General features: G+C 55.2%; 2 protein-coding genes across 3 annotated transcripts in view; one reads left to right on the top strand and one right to left on the bottom strand.

Moving 5' to 3' along the window:
- Micall1 (MICAL like 1) overlaps nt 1-11,464 on the top strand; it is a gene marked incomplete at its 5' end in the record, with an annotated part of 29,965 nt that extends 18,501 nt beyond the window's left edge. Inside the window, 7 exons of the mRNA XM_015482560.2 lie at nt 1,822-1,956; nt 2,511-2,637; nt 2,741-2,831; nt 2,945-3,018; nt 4,978-5,092; nt 5,734-5,780; nt 7,137-11,464. Coding sequence (XP_015338046.1) covers nt 1,822-1,956; nt 2,511-2,637; nt 2,741-2,831; nt 2,945-3,018; nt 4,978-5,092; nt 5,734-5,780; nt 7,137-7,258 — 711 coding nt within the window. The remainder of the gene's footprint in view (nt 1-1,821; nt 1,957-2,510; nt 2,638-2,740; nt 2,832-2,944; nt 3,019-4,977; nt 5,093-5,733; nt 5,781-7,136) is intronic.
- Nucleotides 9,604-15,422, bottom strand: CUNH22orf23 (chromosome unknown C22orf23 homolog). 2 transcript variants are annotated; one of them, XM_015482722.2, is made up of 7 exons: nt 15,268-15,422; nt 14,894-15,004; nt 13,385-13,447; nt 10,821-11,003; nt 10,480-10,611; nt 10,287-10,387; nt 9,604-10,122 (listed from the first exon to the last, which is right to left on the bottom strand). In XM_015482722.2, the coding sequence occupies exons 2-7, from the start codon at nt 14,994-14,996 to the stop codon at nt 10,051-10,053; spliced, it is 654 nt and encodes a 217-aa protein (XP_015338208.1). In that variant the 5' UTR covers nt 14,997-15,004; nt 15,268-15,422; the 3' UTR covers nt 9,604-10,050. The 2 variants fall into 2 exon arrangements, with proteins under 2 accessions (XP_015338208.1, XP_048657553.1); XM_048801596.1 differs by having other exon boundaries at nt 9,604-10,387; nt 15,268-15,421.
- Between the last annotated feature and the right edge of the window lie 47 nt (nt 15,423-15,469).

Raw genomic sequence — 15,469 nt, 5'->3', positions numbered from 1 at the left:
AGTGATCCTGGCGGTGCCACCTGCAGTGACCTTGAGAAGGCCCTGTCCTTCCCTGGGCTCGGGCTCCCCTTGAGAGAGAGGAGCTGGGCTGTGCCAGGCTCCAGACTGCTCTGAGGAGCCCCTGGGCCCGCTGGTGGTCAGAGGTGGGGTGGCTGGGTTAGGTTCTCTGCTCAAGGCATCTGCCCCCATCCATCGCTGTGTGAGGGTGGGTGTGAGGGTGGCCTGTGGCTGACAAGGGCTGAAGCCCCTGAGGAGTCGAGGCTTCAGGCTTCTGGACTCTACTGGGTCTTCTGGGTGTTTATGGAGGCAGGAGGCAGAACCCCAAGTGATCCTCCTTCTGGAGAGCCCACCCACACTCCTTCCAGGATTGGGAGACAGTGGAGACAGGAGACCAGGTCTTGGGTGGCTGAGCTGACCCTGGACTGGGCTCACTGGTGAGGACCTCCCTGTGTGGCTGCACTCTGGCCCTGGCACATTTCCTGCCTCAGTGTCCCAGAGAGACTCCTAGCCTCAGAGGTGGCTCCCTGAGCTGGCATAGGGGACGGGCAGGGCCCTCCCTCCCCAGCTGCTGGGAGAAGGCTGCAGACCTCAGTGTGCCTCAGGAAGGCCTGCGAGGGCTCCTGTGTTTTCCTCCCAGGAGCTGCCGTTGACAGTGTGCATGGGGCGGGCGGGGCCTGCCGTGCCTGGTGTGGCTGCCTGGCTGGGCCGGCCTCAGAGGGGACAGCGGTCTCCCCAGAGGGGCAGAAAGACAGAGCCTGAACTCTGGGTGTCTGTGGTTGGCTGGGCAGCAGAGGGTGGGCCTTTCCCAGTCCAGAAGGGAGATGTCCTTCACTACCTGCTGCAGGAGAGAGGGTCAGGGTCCTCTTTTTGTACTTCCTGGCTGGGTGACCCTGTGTGAGAGGCTTCTCTTGGGAAGGGCATCTGTCTGCAAGGCCTCGGTGAGCTCTTCATGGTCTGCCCACAGTTCCTCAGTGCTGGAGGGCTGCTGGGCCTAGACTTCCTTGCTTGGCTATAAAATGTACTTTATAATACCTGCTTCGTAGGTGTTGGGAGACGAAACTTTTTGTGCGGGGGTGAAGGGTGGGGGTCGTGCTGGGAATGGAGCCCAGGGCCTTGAGTATGCTGGGCAGGCCTCTTCCCCTGAGCCACGCCCAGCCCTGATCTGAGATCTGAGCAGGAATGTATCCAGAGCATCGGGTGCTGTAGTAACCTGCACACTGCAGGTTCTCTGGGAATGGAAGTGCTTGGTGGGGGCCGCCCTGTGGTAGGGCATTGCCTAGCATGCAGGAGGCCCCAGACTCCTCCCAGCACTTAAAAAGATAAGTAAGAGCTTTAAGAAAAAAGACGAGAAAAGAATGCGTGCTGGGTGTGGTGGTGCACACCATAATCCCAGACGTTTGGGAGGCTGAGGCAGGAGGACCTAAAGTTTGAGACCAGCCTCAGCAAAGAGGAAGACCCTGTCTCATAATAAAAAACATAAAAGGCTGGGATGTAGCTCAGTGGTAAAGTGTCTGGGTTCAATCTCTAGGAAAGAAAGAAAGGGAGAGAAGGAAGATGGGAGGGAGGAAAAGAGGAAAGAAAGAAAAAGGAAAAGAAGAGAAGGAAGGAAGGAAGGAAGGAAGGAAGGAAGGAAGGAAGGAAGGAAGGAAGGAAGGAAGAAAGGAAGGAAGGAAGGAAGGAGAGAACTGGAATGCTGTCGGGTGAGTGGAATTTGCCGCAGCCTCCTGAGTAGCTGGGATTGCAGGCGTGTGCCACCAAGCTGGTCCGCTTTCTGTGTCCCTCGTGTGACCATGCTGCCCATTGTCATGTCCCTGCCTTTAGTCTTCCTGCAAAGAGAATCCTTTTAATCGGAAGCCGTCACCGGCAGCATCTCCAACAGCAAGGAAGGCCACCAAGGGATCCAAGCCAGTGAGGCCACCTGCGCCCGGACATGGCTTCCCGCTCATCAAACGCAAGGTGCCAGCTGGGAGCCCTGGGACGCAGGCAGCGGGACCACCGCCTCCCTGTCACCTCGGGCCGAGTGTCTGGGTCGCTGCCCTGATATTCAGGAGGGTTCTTAGGTCACCTCTGGAAGCCCGGGCTTCAGCCAGGGGGACGCAGCAGGGGCCCTGGCAGCCCAGAGCAGCCCTCTGCATTTCTTGGTGGCTAACGATAGTGCAGCATCAGGCACTCCTGTGAGAGGCTTGTTCTCCAGGTCATCTCGACATCGGCCACTGTCACTCCTGCTGTGAAGTCCTTCAGAGTGGCAGGGGGAGGAGTTTCCACAAAGCTGGAAATGGGGGTGCTTTGGTGCTGGGACTCACGGCACGGAGGGGTTGGGGTGACCCCACACCAGCCTCTTCCCCTGGCCCATCCTGCTTCCTGCTGTGCTGGCGTGTGCCACAGTACCTGGGTCCCTGGAGCCTGTGGTGGCCAGAAAAAGGGGTGGAGCTCCTGGCATCAGCCTGAGCAGGGGAGGGCACGCGGGAGAGGGTTGCTGGCCTTTAGGTGACCAGAATATTTGGGGGCAGGTCCAGGCTGACCAGTACATCCCGGAGGAGGACATCTATGGAGAGATGGACACCATTGAGCGCCAGCTGGATGCTCTGGAACACCGCGGGGTCCTGCTGGAGGAGAAGCTGCGTGGCGGAGTGAATGGTGCGGGAGCCCGGGAGGGTCTGGGGTGGTGCCCCTCTTCCTGGGCCAGCGAGCAGGGGAGCCAGGTGGCCCGCTCTGGCCTCAGGGGGTGTCTGGCTTCTAGAGGGCCGAGAGGACGACATGCTGGTAGACTGGTTCAAGCTCATCCACGAGAAGCACCTGCTGGTGCGGCGGGAGTCGGAGCTCATCTACGTGTGAGTCCTGCACGGCCTGCCCGCCCTCCTGTCCTGGGGCTGGTGACAGCACAGGGTGGGGCAGCCAGGTAGGGGGCAGAATTGTCCATTGTCCCCTGATTCTCACCCTCTAGCTTCAAGCAGCAGAACCTGGAGCAGCGCCAGGCGGACGTGGAGTACGAGCTCCGATGCCTTCTCAACAAGCCGGGTAAGGCGGCCACACGTGGCCCCGGGGGCAGGTCTTCCACCCTGAGCCACCACGGGCAGTGTGTGGGTGGGCTGCACATGGGCCACAGGAAGGGGCCAGCAGGCGCCCTGGGTCATCAGAGGCTGGGAGCAGTTAGGGTAGGCATAAATGGTGAGTGCCATGGAGGAGACGGACCACGTGACAGGTGAGGGGGGATGTCCTTGGTGTCAGGGTGACCAGCTCTCGGTGAACAAAAGGACCAGGAGCAGCATGGGATCAGACTTGCTGTGTGATATTAGGTGGGTTGCTTAGCCTCACTGGGCCTCAGTGGCTTCATGTGTGAGGTGAGAATAAAGGGACACATCCCATAGGGTGTTCTCGGGACAGAAGACAGTGATGCGGAAGCTCCCTGGGCTCCGCGGACTGAGTGCCAAGCTGGAGTCTGGTGAGGGAGGCTCTTCAAGGGCCCTTTGGCCGCGGTATGAAGTGAACCGTAGCCAGGGGCAGAGACCTCAGGACTGTGGAAGCCACAGCTCTGACCTCTCCCCATGGCTGGGCATGGTGCCAGCCCTGCGTGGCAGGCCACCGTCACCCTTTAACACACAGGGGAACGGAGGGCCAGAAGGGCCAAGGGGCTTGCCCGTGGGTGTTGCAGGTGCCCTTCCCTCCACGTCTCCCACCTGCACCTGTCCCTGCACACCCTGCACCTGTCCCTGCACACCCTGCACCTGTCCCTGCACACCCAGCTCTCCCGTCTCTGTAACTGGTCCTGCCTCTCCATTGGCTGGGGAACCTGGGAGGCAGGTGGCCCTGGGAAAGTCACAGGATGGCCCAGGTCCAGTACCAGCTGTGAGTCATTCCCACCCAGACCTCCAGGAGGCTGGGGTGTGGCCACTCAGAGGGGGCCACAGCGACACCCTGTGGCTAGAGTGAGCTCAGGACTTCCATCTCCCCGGCCAGCCTGGCCCTGGGTTTCCCGTGGTCCCTCCAGCCTCCCTTCTATGGGCAGCACCTTCTGGGCTTGACTCAGATGTTGTTTTTGGAGGATGAGCCCCAGGTGGACTGGAGAGCCTCAAGACACTGCAACAGCCGTCCCCTGGGGGGTGTCAGGCTGCCCCACTTCAAATCCTGGGCCACCTTTGCTGTGTGGTGCTGGCCAAGGACTTAGCTTCCCTAAGCCTGTCTCCCCACATGTAGACTAGGGACATAAGTCACCCAGGTTCCAGATTTGGGAAGTAATAGAGTGGGATATGAACTTGGATGGTGACACTGAAGCCCATATTCTGTCCCTAGAACTAAGTTGGGCACCCTGCCCCTGAACTTTGGCAAAGTGAGGTAGTAGGCCAGTGGGGCAGTGGCTCAGGGGCCCAGTTGTCATTCCAGATGTGTGGGAGATGCTGGGGAGGTAATGCCAAGTGGGCCACCCAACCCCTGGAGCCTGCAGGCTCAGAGAGAGAAGCCAAGGGCACAGGTGGGCCCCTGAGAGTGGACCTGTGGGACAGCTCTGCACCTGGAGGGGAGAGGAGCTCAAAGGGGCAGCAGGGGAACCTCCTAGCTGGGCTCCTGCCCCAGTGTCCCCTTCATCTTCCCTCCTCCTTGGTGACTGCCCCAGTGTGCCCCTTGGGTCATAGTGCCTCTGCAGGAGGAGCCCCGGGAGTCCCTGCTGTCTCCCCGCCGGGTCCTGTCTGCTGCAAGAGGCCATCTTGCCCATCTATTGCCCAGATGCGTGAACTGAGCGGGAGGCCCCGTTGGTGTGCCAGCCTCTGTTCTTAGAGGGTCTCACACTGGCCCTCCCGGGGCCCCTTGAAGGGTGCTTTTTTTTAAGCAGACTTGGTCTCTTCCATAACGACCTTTGTTTCCCCCAAATACTTCTAAGGTCTGCCCCTCTGGGCCTCCTTCCTGTGCATGCTGTAGTGGCTCCTGGTGTGCTGGGGTGGAGGGTCTACCACCACTCATACCTTGGCCCTTCTCCCCTGGCAGAGAAGGACTGGACCGAGGAAGATCGGGGCCGGGAGAAGGTGCTGATGCAGGAGCTCGTGACCCTCATCGAGCAGCGCAATGCCATTGTCAACTGCTTGGACGAGGACCGGCAGAGGTGACACGGCTAGGGGAGGGGCCCAGAGTGGGCTATACCTTTGGCCCCATGGGTCAAACAACTCCCTGGAAGAGCCCAAGACAGGCCCACACCCCAGGGCCAGGCCAGCCCTGCCCTGACCACCAGTGATCCAGGCACACTCTTGCTCAGCCTGGGGGGACTCGGAGGCTGGAAAGGACTTGAAGAGATACCGGGATAGTCAGTTTTTTGTCACTGTGACCAAAAAACCTGACAAGAACAATCTAGAGGAGGGAAGGTTTACTTTGGTTCATGGCTTCAGAGAATTCAGTTCAGCAGATTCCACTGCCCCAGCCTCAGGTGAGGCAGAACATCCTGGCAGAAGGGCTGGCATCAGGGAGCAGGGAGGGCAAGAGGCTGGGAAGAGGATGAATCCTGCCCCTCGCCCTACGCCCCAGGGCCTGCTTCCTCCAACCACTTCCTCCTGCCTCCCAGCATCCGTGGATTAATCCATGATGGTGAGGTCAGAGCCTTTGTGACCCAGTCACTGCCTAAGAGGCCCAGCCTGAACCTTGCTGCCAGGGACCGTGCTTCCAGCTCAAGGCTTTGGGGACACACTGTAGACCCAAACCATGACATGGTCCTTCCTCCTGAGGGTGCTCAGCTTCTTTTATTCATTTCAGAGAAGAAGAGGAAGACAAGATGTTGGAAGCCATGATCAAGAAGAAAGGTGAGGCTGGGCTGATGGGCACACTTGTAACCCTTAGCTCCTTGGGAAGCTGAAACAGGAGGATCTCAAGTTCAAGGCCAGCCTGGGCAACTTAGACCCTGTCTCAAAATAAAATTAAGCCATGCATGGGGGTGCACACCTGTAATCCCAGGTGCTTGGGAGGTTTGAGGCCAGCCTTAGCAACTTCACAAGGCCCTAAGCAACTTATCGAGACCCTGTCTCAAAATAAAAAATAGAAGGCTGTGGGTGTGGCTCAGTGGTTAAGCGCCTCTGGGTTCAATCCCTGGTACCAAACATTTTTTAAAAACTTAAAAGGGGTGGGGTGTAGCCGTGGTAGAGCTGCTTGCCTCGCATGCACAGGCCCGGGATTTGATCCCAGTGCTGCAAGGATGAGACAAATAGTAAAGGAGGAAGGTGAAGCTTGTCCCCAGGGGAGGACAGTTCTGGTTCTGGGCCTCTTCCCTCTTCAACTCCTGCTTTCAGCCTGGGGGTGGAAGGAGAGGGGCGGGTGGAGCAGGTGCAGTCCAGCAGGAGCCGGTGTGCAGACTCTGTCTCTACTGAGGCCGCTGGAGCAAGGTAGGCCAGCCGACAGCCAGAAGCCACACGGAGGGCTGGTGTGTGGGGGACAGTTCCAGCCCCAGGATGGGTTGCCCTTGGGTGTCTCCTTCCTGGTCTGCAAGCTGGTGGTGTGGGGTGTGTGGGCCCAAACGGTGGCGCCCGCTCAGCATCAGACAGTGCCTGGAACGGCAGGAAGCCTGGGCCTGCAAGCTGGTCTGGGTTTGGTCTTAGCTCCACCAGCCGCTCACTGTCCCCACTTGGGCTGGAGTCAGGCTGCTTGGATGCAGTCCAAGCTCTGACATGGATGCGTTGGGTGACGCGTAGCCTTTCTGAATCTGCAGAACGGGGTACCAAGCGCTGCCTCCCTGGCACTGCTGAGGATCACAGGGGGAGCAGGTGGGGAGCCCTTAGCCTGGGACCTGGCACCCACAAAAGCTCAGCTGGGATTGGCTCATCTCAGAGGCTAAAACTCGGAGCTGGGAGAGGTCATTTCCGGAGTTTCCTCTCGCTCTGAGTGTTGGTGCTTGTGTTGCAGCCCACAGAGTCGTGTGCCCATGTAGCTGAAGTGACAGGGCACCCAGATTGTTCTTGTGGTCCTTGCCAAGACACCGGGCAAGGAGGATCCCTAACCTCTAGGGAATAAGGGAGGCCTGGGATGGTGAAGTGACTGCCCAGTTTCACACAGGCTGGTGTGGGGCCGTCCTGCTAGCCACACACCTGGTCAGTGACACAAGTCACTCACCCCAGCCTGTCCCGGATGGACTCCCTCGAGTCAAATCTTTCCCTTTCTCTGCTCAGAGTTCCAGAGGGAGGCTGAACCCGAGGGCAAGAAAAAGGGGAAGTTCAAGACCATGAAGATGCTGAAGCTGCTGGGAAATAAGCGTGACACAAAGAGCAAGTCCCCTGGGGACAAGAGCTGACAGGGAGGGAAGCTGCTGGGACTGTCTCCTCCTGGATCCTCACGGGCTGGAGGGAGCCCCCTGCTGCCGTGGATCAGTCAAGGGGGAGGTGACTCAAGGGGAGGGTGTCTCTGGGTGAGCCTCCCCCACTGAGGTCTCCGTCTGTCTGGGCCAGAGTTTCCCTCCAGACAGCTGTGACCCAGCCCCGCCCAGTCAGATCTGAGGATGCCAGATGCTGTGACAGACCCAAAGGCAAGCAGGGACTCCAGTCCAGGGAGGGGCAGTGGCCACGCACACCCACCTGCTCGCTCCATGGTCCCTGCCGTGGCGGGGCAGCTCCTCGGCCTCCCCTCTCTTCTCTGTAGGCGCTGGCCTAGCTCTGCCCCGCTAACAGGCCGAAGCGGGACGGGCTGTGCTGGCCTCCTCCTGCCCAGCCTGAGTCTGTCTTTCTGTCCAGTGCAGGTGCCCATAATCTCATGTCACCTTGCTCAGGAGCTCTATTTATCAAGTCTGCAGTTAAGTTCAAATGAGTTACTGAGTGGTCTGTGCTGGGCAGATCCCACCTTCTCTGCCTCCGAGTTCTAGGAGATTCTCCCTCACCTCCCCTGTTCTGTGGGAAGACTTACTTCCCAGACGCCACAGTGCCCTGGTGGCCATGCTGGGGCAGGTGGGTGCTCCTGTTAGCTGCCCCAGTGCCGAGTCCCCTGGACATGGCCTCTGGAGGCCACCCAGTCAGAGCTCTGGTCCCGTGCATCAGCCTAGGGAGGGTGCTCCAGGTAGGTGCTAACCTGATTGAGGCTTCCTCCCCACCCAGGGCCTGGGGCCCGCTCCCCTCTGTGGTCGTCACCCGTCTGTCTCCTTTGTTGTCTGTCCTCCCCCGGACTCATTCCCACTTGAGGACTGATGGCCACCCATCCCCTGTGGGAGGGGACAAGTGATGGTGATGTCACTTTTGCCCAGGGAATGTGCCTGGCAGCTCTTGGTCAAAACACTGTGTCATAAGCTCTGGGGGCCTCCAGGCCCCCTCCTCCATGCCCCTGGGGGACAAGATCGCACTGTATTAACTTGGGGACATTCCTCAACAACATTCAATGGGGACAGCCTCAGGCCATGGCCACATTTGCCTTCTTGTCTGCCTCTGCCCCACTTCCATGGCCAGGTATTTCTGCCTGCCTTGGAGGGTCTGGGACCATGCTGAGGTTGTCCACTGAGTGGGACCTTGGCCTTCATTGCCTGCCCCGGGGCGGGATTCCCTTCCTCTCCACACCTGGGCAGCCTCTGGCAGTCTCTTGCTGAATGTGCCTGTTGACCTTGGGCTGAGGTCATCACCTTAAGGCCTTTCAGGAACCAGGCAGGTAACACACTTGACCTGGGTCGGGTGTAGGTAGACTGGGAGGACTCTGCCAGCGTTAGGGCCCCTCACTGTAGTCCACTGTAGCCTGTGGGAATGAACGTGGACCCAGGGTTGCCAAATCTTTTCCATTTTTCAAAAGAAACTGGGGATTCAGATTTCGTATGTGTGTGATTTGTGAACGCCCGGTCTGAACTTGTTGGGCTGGCCTGAATTTGCCCTGGTTCTGTTTTGCTGCCTCTGGGTCATGTGACGGTGGCCTGTGAGTGGAGGTACTGTCCTACTGCAGCGTCTGCTCTGGGCTCTTGTGGGTGTGGACACAGGCTTCCCATGAGGGTTCCTGAGCCTGCTCTTGGTTGGCTGCTGCACAGCCATGTTTATTCTGCACACAAAACATGGGTTGTGTGACGTGATAGGATTATGATTCCTTCCAGGGGGACAGCAGGTAGGGTTTTTTTTGTGGGGGGTTTAGGAAAAGACAGAACACTAGAGGAGGAGACCTGTGAGTGTCAGGAGCCCAAGGTGTGGGACTAATATGCTGTGTTGCCAGGCCAGGGTGTGCTTTCCTGTCAGGTGACTGTTCAGCCACCCTTCAGCCCAGGACCAGCCACATGCAGGAACAGAGCTGAGGCCGTGGGCGCACAAGGAGACATGGTGCATGCTACAGCTGGAACCCCAAAGCCAGGTGCACTGTCAGCGTGGGTCCCTCTCACCCCTGTGTGCTGCTGCTCTGGTCTGTATTTAGACCTAAAGTAACTTTTAATACTGAGAAGGCTGTTCACTAGTTAAAATGCCCTTGAACCTTGTTTTTCACAAGGGATGATGAAGCCTCACGCCGTCTACTGAGATCATTAACTGAAGTTCACCTGCCATGGCTACTGGCCATAGGGTACTCAAGAGTGTGAGTCCCATTTCCTCTTGAAATGTGCAAAACAGGCAACTAGAAACCGTCCATGTTGGACAAAGTCTAACTGTGCAAATAAGCGTTATCCCTGTGAAAACAAGGTGGTACGTGTAATGACCCACGTTAAATGTGTTTTATTGGCCAATTAATCACTGTTGTTAAATATTTGCCCAAGGCTTTAAGTCCTCAAATAAGTAGATCCTAAGACAGACGGGAGGGAAGGCTCGTCTTCATCCCCAAGTCTAGAAACTAACTGAGCAGGACACAGGAGTTGGAGGTGGTGGGAAGAGAGCCACAGATGCCCTCAGACGCACTTCCAAGGTGGTGAGACTTGGGCCTTCACTGTTGCTGTGTCTGGGACTCTTTCCCCAGAAGACTTGAAGCCCTGTCGTTGGGTGGCTCTGAGACCCTACCAGTGGTCCCCAGCATCCCCGAGCAGCATCTGCAGTCTATGACAGTGCCATGCTGGGCAGCCATCTGACATGAGTGGCTGGCCTGGATGACACTGGTTGGCACAGGGGCGGGCTGCGGCGGTCCAGTGTGAGCTGCCCTGCATCTCTAAGTGGTGGCAAGAGCCTCCCTAAGTTCCTCAGTCCTTCTGCGGTCAATGTCTTCCATTTCCCGTAGTTTCTGCAAAGAGCAGCAGGGGAAGTTGGTATCAGGGTTAGGAACTTGAGGAGCATCAGGATGAGTTGTGGCTCAACTCCCGAGACTCTCAGCGCCGGCTGGGGTTTCTCCTCACTCTGATTCCGCGCTCTGGGCCCGCCCCTCCCCACTTTCCTGGTTCCTCCTACCTGGGAGATTTCAGCCAGGATGATTCCTTGGTACTTCTTGCCCTGCCCCAGGGCCTCCATGGCATCCAGGAATTCCTTCCTCTCCTGGACTTCCTTCACAACTAGACAGAGGAAAAGGGGTGTCAGGGCAGGGGGCTCTATGAAGGGGGTGTAGTGGGGGAGGAGTGGTCCTGCCCCTGCCCTAGTGGCTCACGTTCTTCAAAGCGGTCCGGCTCAGGAGCTGGGTCCTGCTGCCGCACAGGGGCTGCCTTTCTTTTCCATTCTGCCGGGTCCTTCCCAGTGGCAAGGATAGTTTGGAGTCTTTGCTTCTCCTTTTCCAGATCTCCTGTAGGGCCCCCAAATGGCCTAGTTGAGGCATAAAGCTCTCTCCGGTTGCATGTCCAGGGGGTCATCGAGCTGCTGCCTGTCTGGCAAGGGACAGGTGTGCAGACCCAGCAGCCTCCCTCCTAGGTGCTCCTGAGCTTGTCAAGTTGAGATAGTCTCCAAACACCCCCCCCACCCCGTCCCCAGCCAAAGTGGGTGGCTTCAACTCACTGGTGGCTCGAGGCTTGAACTGCTCACGGCTGTAGGCCCCGTTGGCTCGGCACATGCTGGCAGGCCGGAGGCGAGACCGGGCTACCAGGGTGGGAGGCAGGTGGGTGGCTGGTGGCAGCTGTTTGGAAGGTGAGCCTTGCTGGCTGGATGTCGGATTGCACTGTAGGGGCAAAGGGTCTCCTCCTGGGGGTGGAAGGGTCTCATGGCTTTTTTTTTTTTTTTTCCTTCATCTTACTAGTCAAATGGTGCAGCAGAATCTTCTTATCCCCACTAAGCCCACCCCTCTACAATGAGCAGTGGGAACAATTTGGTGGTCTCTTTGCTTTTTGATGCTTATATAAACATGCTCAAAGATGTGTGCATATATTTTTTATGTGCACATAAGATTCTTTTTTCAAACACTGGATCATATTGTATAATAGTCAGTAACAGTTCCTTTTCACATAACCATTTATTGTGGACATCTTTCCAGAAAAATCTGTTTATATATAACTTATTTTTTATAGCTATATACTAGTCATTAGAATGGTTACCTTATTTATTCAGTTATCTCCTAGTTTTGGAAGTTCAACTTGTTTCCAGGTTTTCTGTTGGTTGGTTTTTTACTACTACAAACAATGCTGCAATAAACACTCTGTACACTGCGTCTTTGTCCTGGTGTTTTTATTTCTGTTTTCTCTTTGCTTGGTCCACGGACTAGTGGGAACAGTTTGGATGGTAATAGACACAAATGCCACCTGCTATACATCCCCCCTATTGCCCCATGCCTGGGCTCCTCCCCCAGGCCATCCAAGTGTCTCTCCTATCTGGTCATTGGGCCCCTTCTCTTCTCCACCCCATTTTTTTTTTTTTTTTTTTTTTTAGTTGTAGATGGACAGCATGCCTTTATTTTATTTATTTTTCTGTGGTGCTGAGGATTGAACCCAGTGCCTCACACGTGCTAGACAAGTGCTCTACTGCTGAGCCACAACCCCAGCCCAGTTGGAGGGTTCTGAGAAAAAGACATGCCCTCTGTGGGCTGCTGTTGAAAATCTGAAGCCCAGGGCTGAGGGCGGGGGAGGAAAGGCAGCTGGGAGCCACTCAGGTAGTGTGCAGCCATGGCGGCCAGCGAGAAGGTGGGAGGGGTGGTCAGGACATGGGTTGAAGGTCGTGTAGAAAGGGCGGATGTGGGGTTTGGGAGAAAGGGGAGTCAAGGATAACTCCCAAAACTGCAAGGACAGACCTTCCCTTCCCAGGCCCTCTACCCAGGGCTCTAGCCTCTACATGCCTTTTTCTTTTTCCTGAAGAAACGCTGATTCCCAGCATGTCCTTCACACCTCCCACTCTCCAGTTCAACCTCTTCCTTTGGCCCCTTCTCAACAAATAATTCTGGCCTTCCAGTGAGGGGAGGGATTTGTGGCTTGCAGCAGTATTTGAACTAAGGCTCAAAGCAACTGGTAGGATTTGGTTAAGAGAAGAAACGTAGGGGAGGAACTCCAAGAGAAGCCAGGCTCAACACCCAGACTTGAAGGCAAATTTTTAAAAATAAAACATCTAAGGAGAACGAGGCTGCTAGGCAAAGCAGTCGCTTGTGTTGGCCAACCACTGATGTAACCAGCAGTTCAGTACGAATCATGCACCTGCCCCAGGTGCTGGGTTACTGTGCTGAGCAAAGGAGACAGTCTTTGGTCTGACAGTATTGACTTTCAGTGGGACTTCTAGCACATTCTCTATGGTTATGCTAACAGGAGACACCACACTATCAGACTGCTGCATGTGGAGGTTATATGACTGAAACATGTGATGGCACTAGCCTTTTGCAGTCTGAGTTGTCCTTGTCCACAATGAGGAAGGAGATCTGACCCCTGACTTGGTGAACAGAGCTTCCCTGTCCATATTTGCCTCTGACATTCCTCTTTGCTTGTGGGGGGGATTGGGTGCCCTCGTCATCTTTAGAGAAGGCGACAGTTTTGGTAGATCAAGCAAAATTCTGCAAGCTTGGACCTTCTGGCATGTCCCCCCACCTCTCTCTCCCTAGGAGAGCTGTACCCATCAGCTATATCCCCAGCCCTTTTTATTTTGAGAGGGTCTTGCTAAATTGTTCAGGCTGGCCTTGAATTTGATCCTCCTGCCTCAGACATGCAGACTGTAGACACTCCAGTGCTGAGGCTGTTGTGGATGGGAAGGGAGTCTTGCTTAGGCCACAGTTTCTTAGGAAGGTCAGTGACAGCCTGCCTGTAGGGGGCTTATTGTGCCTGTCAAAAGTAGCAAAGGCCACACAAAAGGTCAATTCCCAAGGACTAGGGGTCAGGAATACTATGTATTCAATTTTTTTTTCCTTTTAAAATGAGGTTCTGTCCCCCTTAACATGGAGGAGCTTTAAAAATGCGGCCCCAAGCCAGGTGTGGTGGTGCATGGAATCCCAGCAACTCAGGAGACTGAGGCAGGAGAATCACAAATCTGAAGCCAGCCTCAGTGACTTTGTGAGACTCTGGTTTCAGTCCCCAATACTGGGGGTGAGGAGGAAGGGGGAGTGTCCCCAATCCCTCCACCCAGGAAGCTTCTGTGGACTGAACACCTCTTACTTCTCATAGTGTCCGTGAGGTAGCGCTGCTGGAAGCTGGTTAGTTTGGATTCCTTCATCATCTCTGCAAAATAAAACACTTGCATGAGGCTGAGCTGCAGCAGATGATTTCACTGTATACTGCAACTGTATCTCCTCCTACTCCATTCTGCACTGCACTCTCCCTCTCTCTTTTTATGTTCATTTAATTTTTTTTTTTTTAGTTGTAGCTGGACACAACACCATTATTTTATTTATCTTTATGTGGTGCTGGGGATCGAACCCAGGGCCTGGCATGTGCTAGGCAGATGCTCTACTGCTTAGCCCCAGCCCCCTCCCTTTCTTGCTCCATTTTCTTCTCTTGTGGTACTGGGGATTGAACCCTGGGCTCTTCTACCACTGAGCTGCATCCCTGTTTTTACTTTTATTTTTTTTCATATTTATTTTTTAGTTATAGATGGACACGATGTCTTTATTTTACTTTTTGTGGTGCTGAGAATTGAACCCAGTGCCTCACACATGCTAGGTGAGCACTCTACCTCTGAGCCACAACCCCAGCCCCTGTTTTTATTTTTGAGACAGGGTCTTGTTAAATTGTCCAAGGCTGCCCTCAACCTACAATCCTCCTGCCTCAGCCACTTGAGGGCTGGGATTACAGGTGTGTGGTACCATGCTTGGCTCTGGCTGTTTTTTTTTTTTTTTTTTTTTTTTAATTTGTTTCAGTACTGGAGATTGAACCCAGGGCTTGTGTATTCCAGACAAGGGCTCTACTACTGAGCTACATCTCCAGGAAATGGCTACGTTTTGTGTGTGTGGTACACACACCTATGTGCACATGCTAGGGATCAAAACCAGGGCCTCATGCATACTAAGCACATGCCCTACCACTGAACTACACCCTACTCCTAAATTTTATTTATTATGCTACTAAACTCTTAGCTCTATAAGAGCAAGAATTTTTTTACAGCTTATTTTTTTTTTTTTTTTTACTGCTATATCCCCAGCATCTAGAACAGTGCCCAAAGTACAGAGTAGGCTTAAACATTTTTTTGTTGTGGAGTAAATGAATGAATACTTGTTTGATCGTGTGTCAGGGGCTGGAGCTACAATTGTGAGCAGAAACTGACCACTCCCTGCCTGATGGAATCTACTATCTAGAGGTGTAGATGGGACACTAAATATCTAGCTATAGGTTGTGCTGAACCCAGTGTAGGGAGATTGGGTTCTTTGAGGGCACTTAACCACTGGTCCCACTGTGGTGGTATGAAGAGGAGATAAGGATTCCTGGGGAACACTGAGAGTGGGAGGTAAAGAATGCATAGAAATAAACTACTCCAAAATTCTTATTTTTTTGACTTTTAGCTCCTGGTCAGTAGTAGCACACTGAACCTTTCTGAACCCCAGGATCCTTGTTCGTAAGAGAATAGCCACTGTGTCCCCAGCCACAGGTCATGTAGAGTAGAGGAGAACAGAGTTACACAGGGTAACTGCTACTACTGCTCCCCCACCTGTGTCCTCTTAACACACTCACCTTTGAGCAGCTTGCGGGTCTCTGGGGTATAAACGGCCGACTTGGGGCAGCGCCAGAACGCTGTTTCTTTGGTCACTGCCTCCATTCTGTTCTGTGAGGCCATGCCAGGGCCTAGAAGAGAAAGACACACGCAGACCCTCCCAGTTTCCCAGTCCCAATCTCTGCTCCTTCACCCCCACCCTCTGGGAGTGGGGTCAACTGGGACACCCAAGTTAATACTGCGACAGGGCCGATCCCCTAACCTCCACCCAAGCTAGATAACAGAGCCCTTATCCTGACCCCCGGTGCCTGCGAAAGGTGAATCCCCTCGGGAGGACACATCTTTAAGATAGCCGAGGTCCCCATTGGGTGACAGGATAAAACTGAAACCTCACCCTATTGTTAGGCCCCCGCTGGTGTCCCCTCCTCATGCAGAGCGGCTGGCGGGCTCCAAGTGACCACCGCTCTCTCGCGGGCGCCGGGCACAAAAGCTGCGGAATTCCAGGCACCAGTGCCGTAGCCAGCGGCTCTGGTTACTATGGTAACCAGCAGGCCGAGCGGCGCATGCGCATTTCTGCCGCGCCTCCGGCTTCCCGG

The sequence above is a fragment of the Marmota marmota genome, unplaced genomic scaffold, assembly GCF_001458135.2.
Source record: "Marmota marmota marmota unplaced genomic scaffold, marMar, whole genome shotgun sequence".
NCBI lineage: Eukaryota > Metazoa > Chordata > Mammalia > Rodentia > Sciuridae > Marmota > Marmota marmota.
The sequence above is the reverse complement of the archived record's forward strand: the minus strand, read 5'-3'. Positions and strand labels throughout refer to the sequence as shown.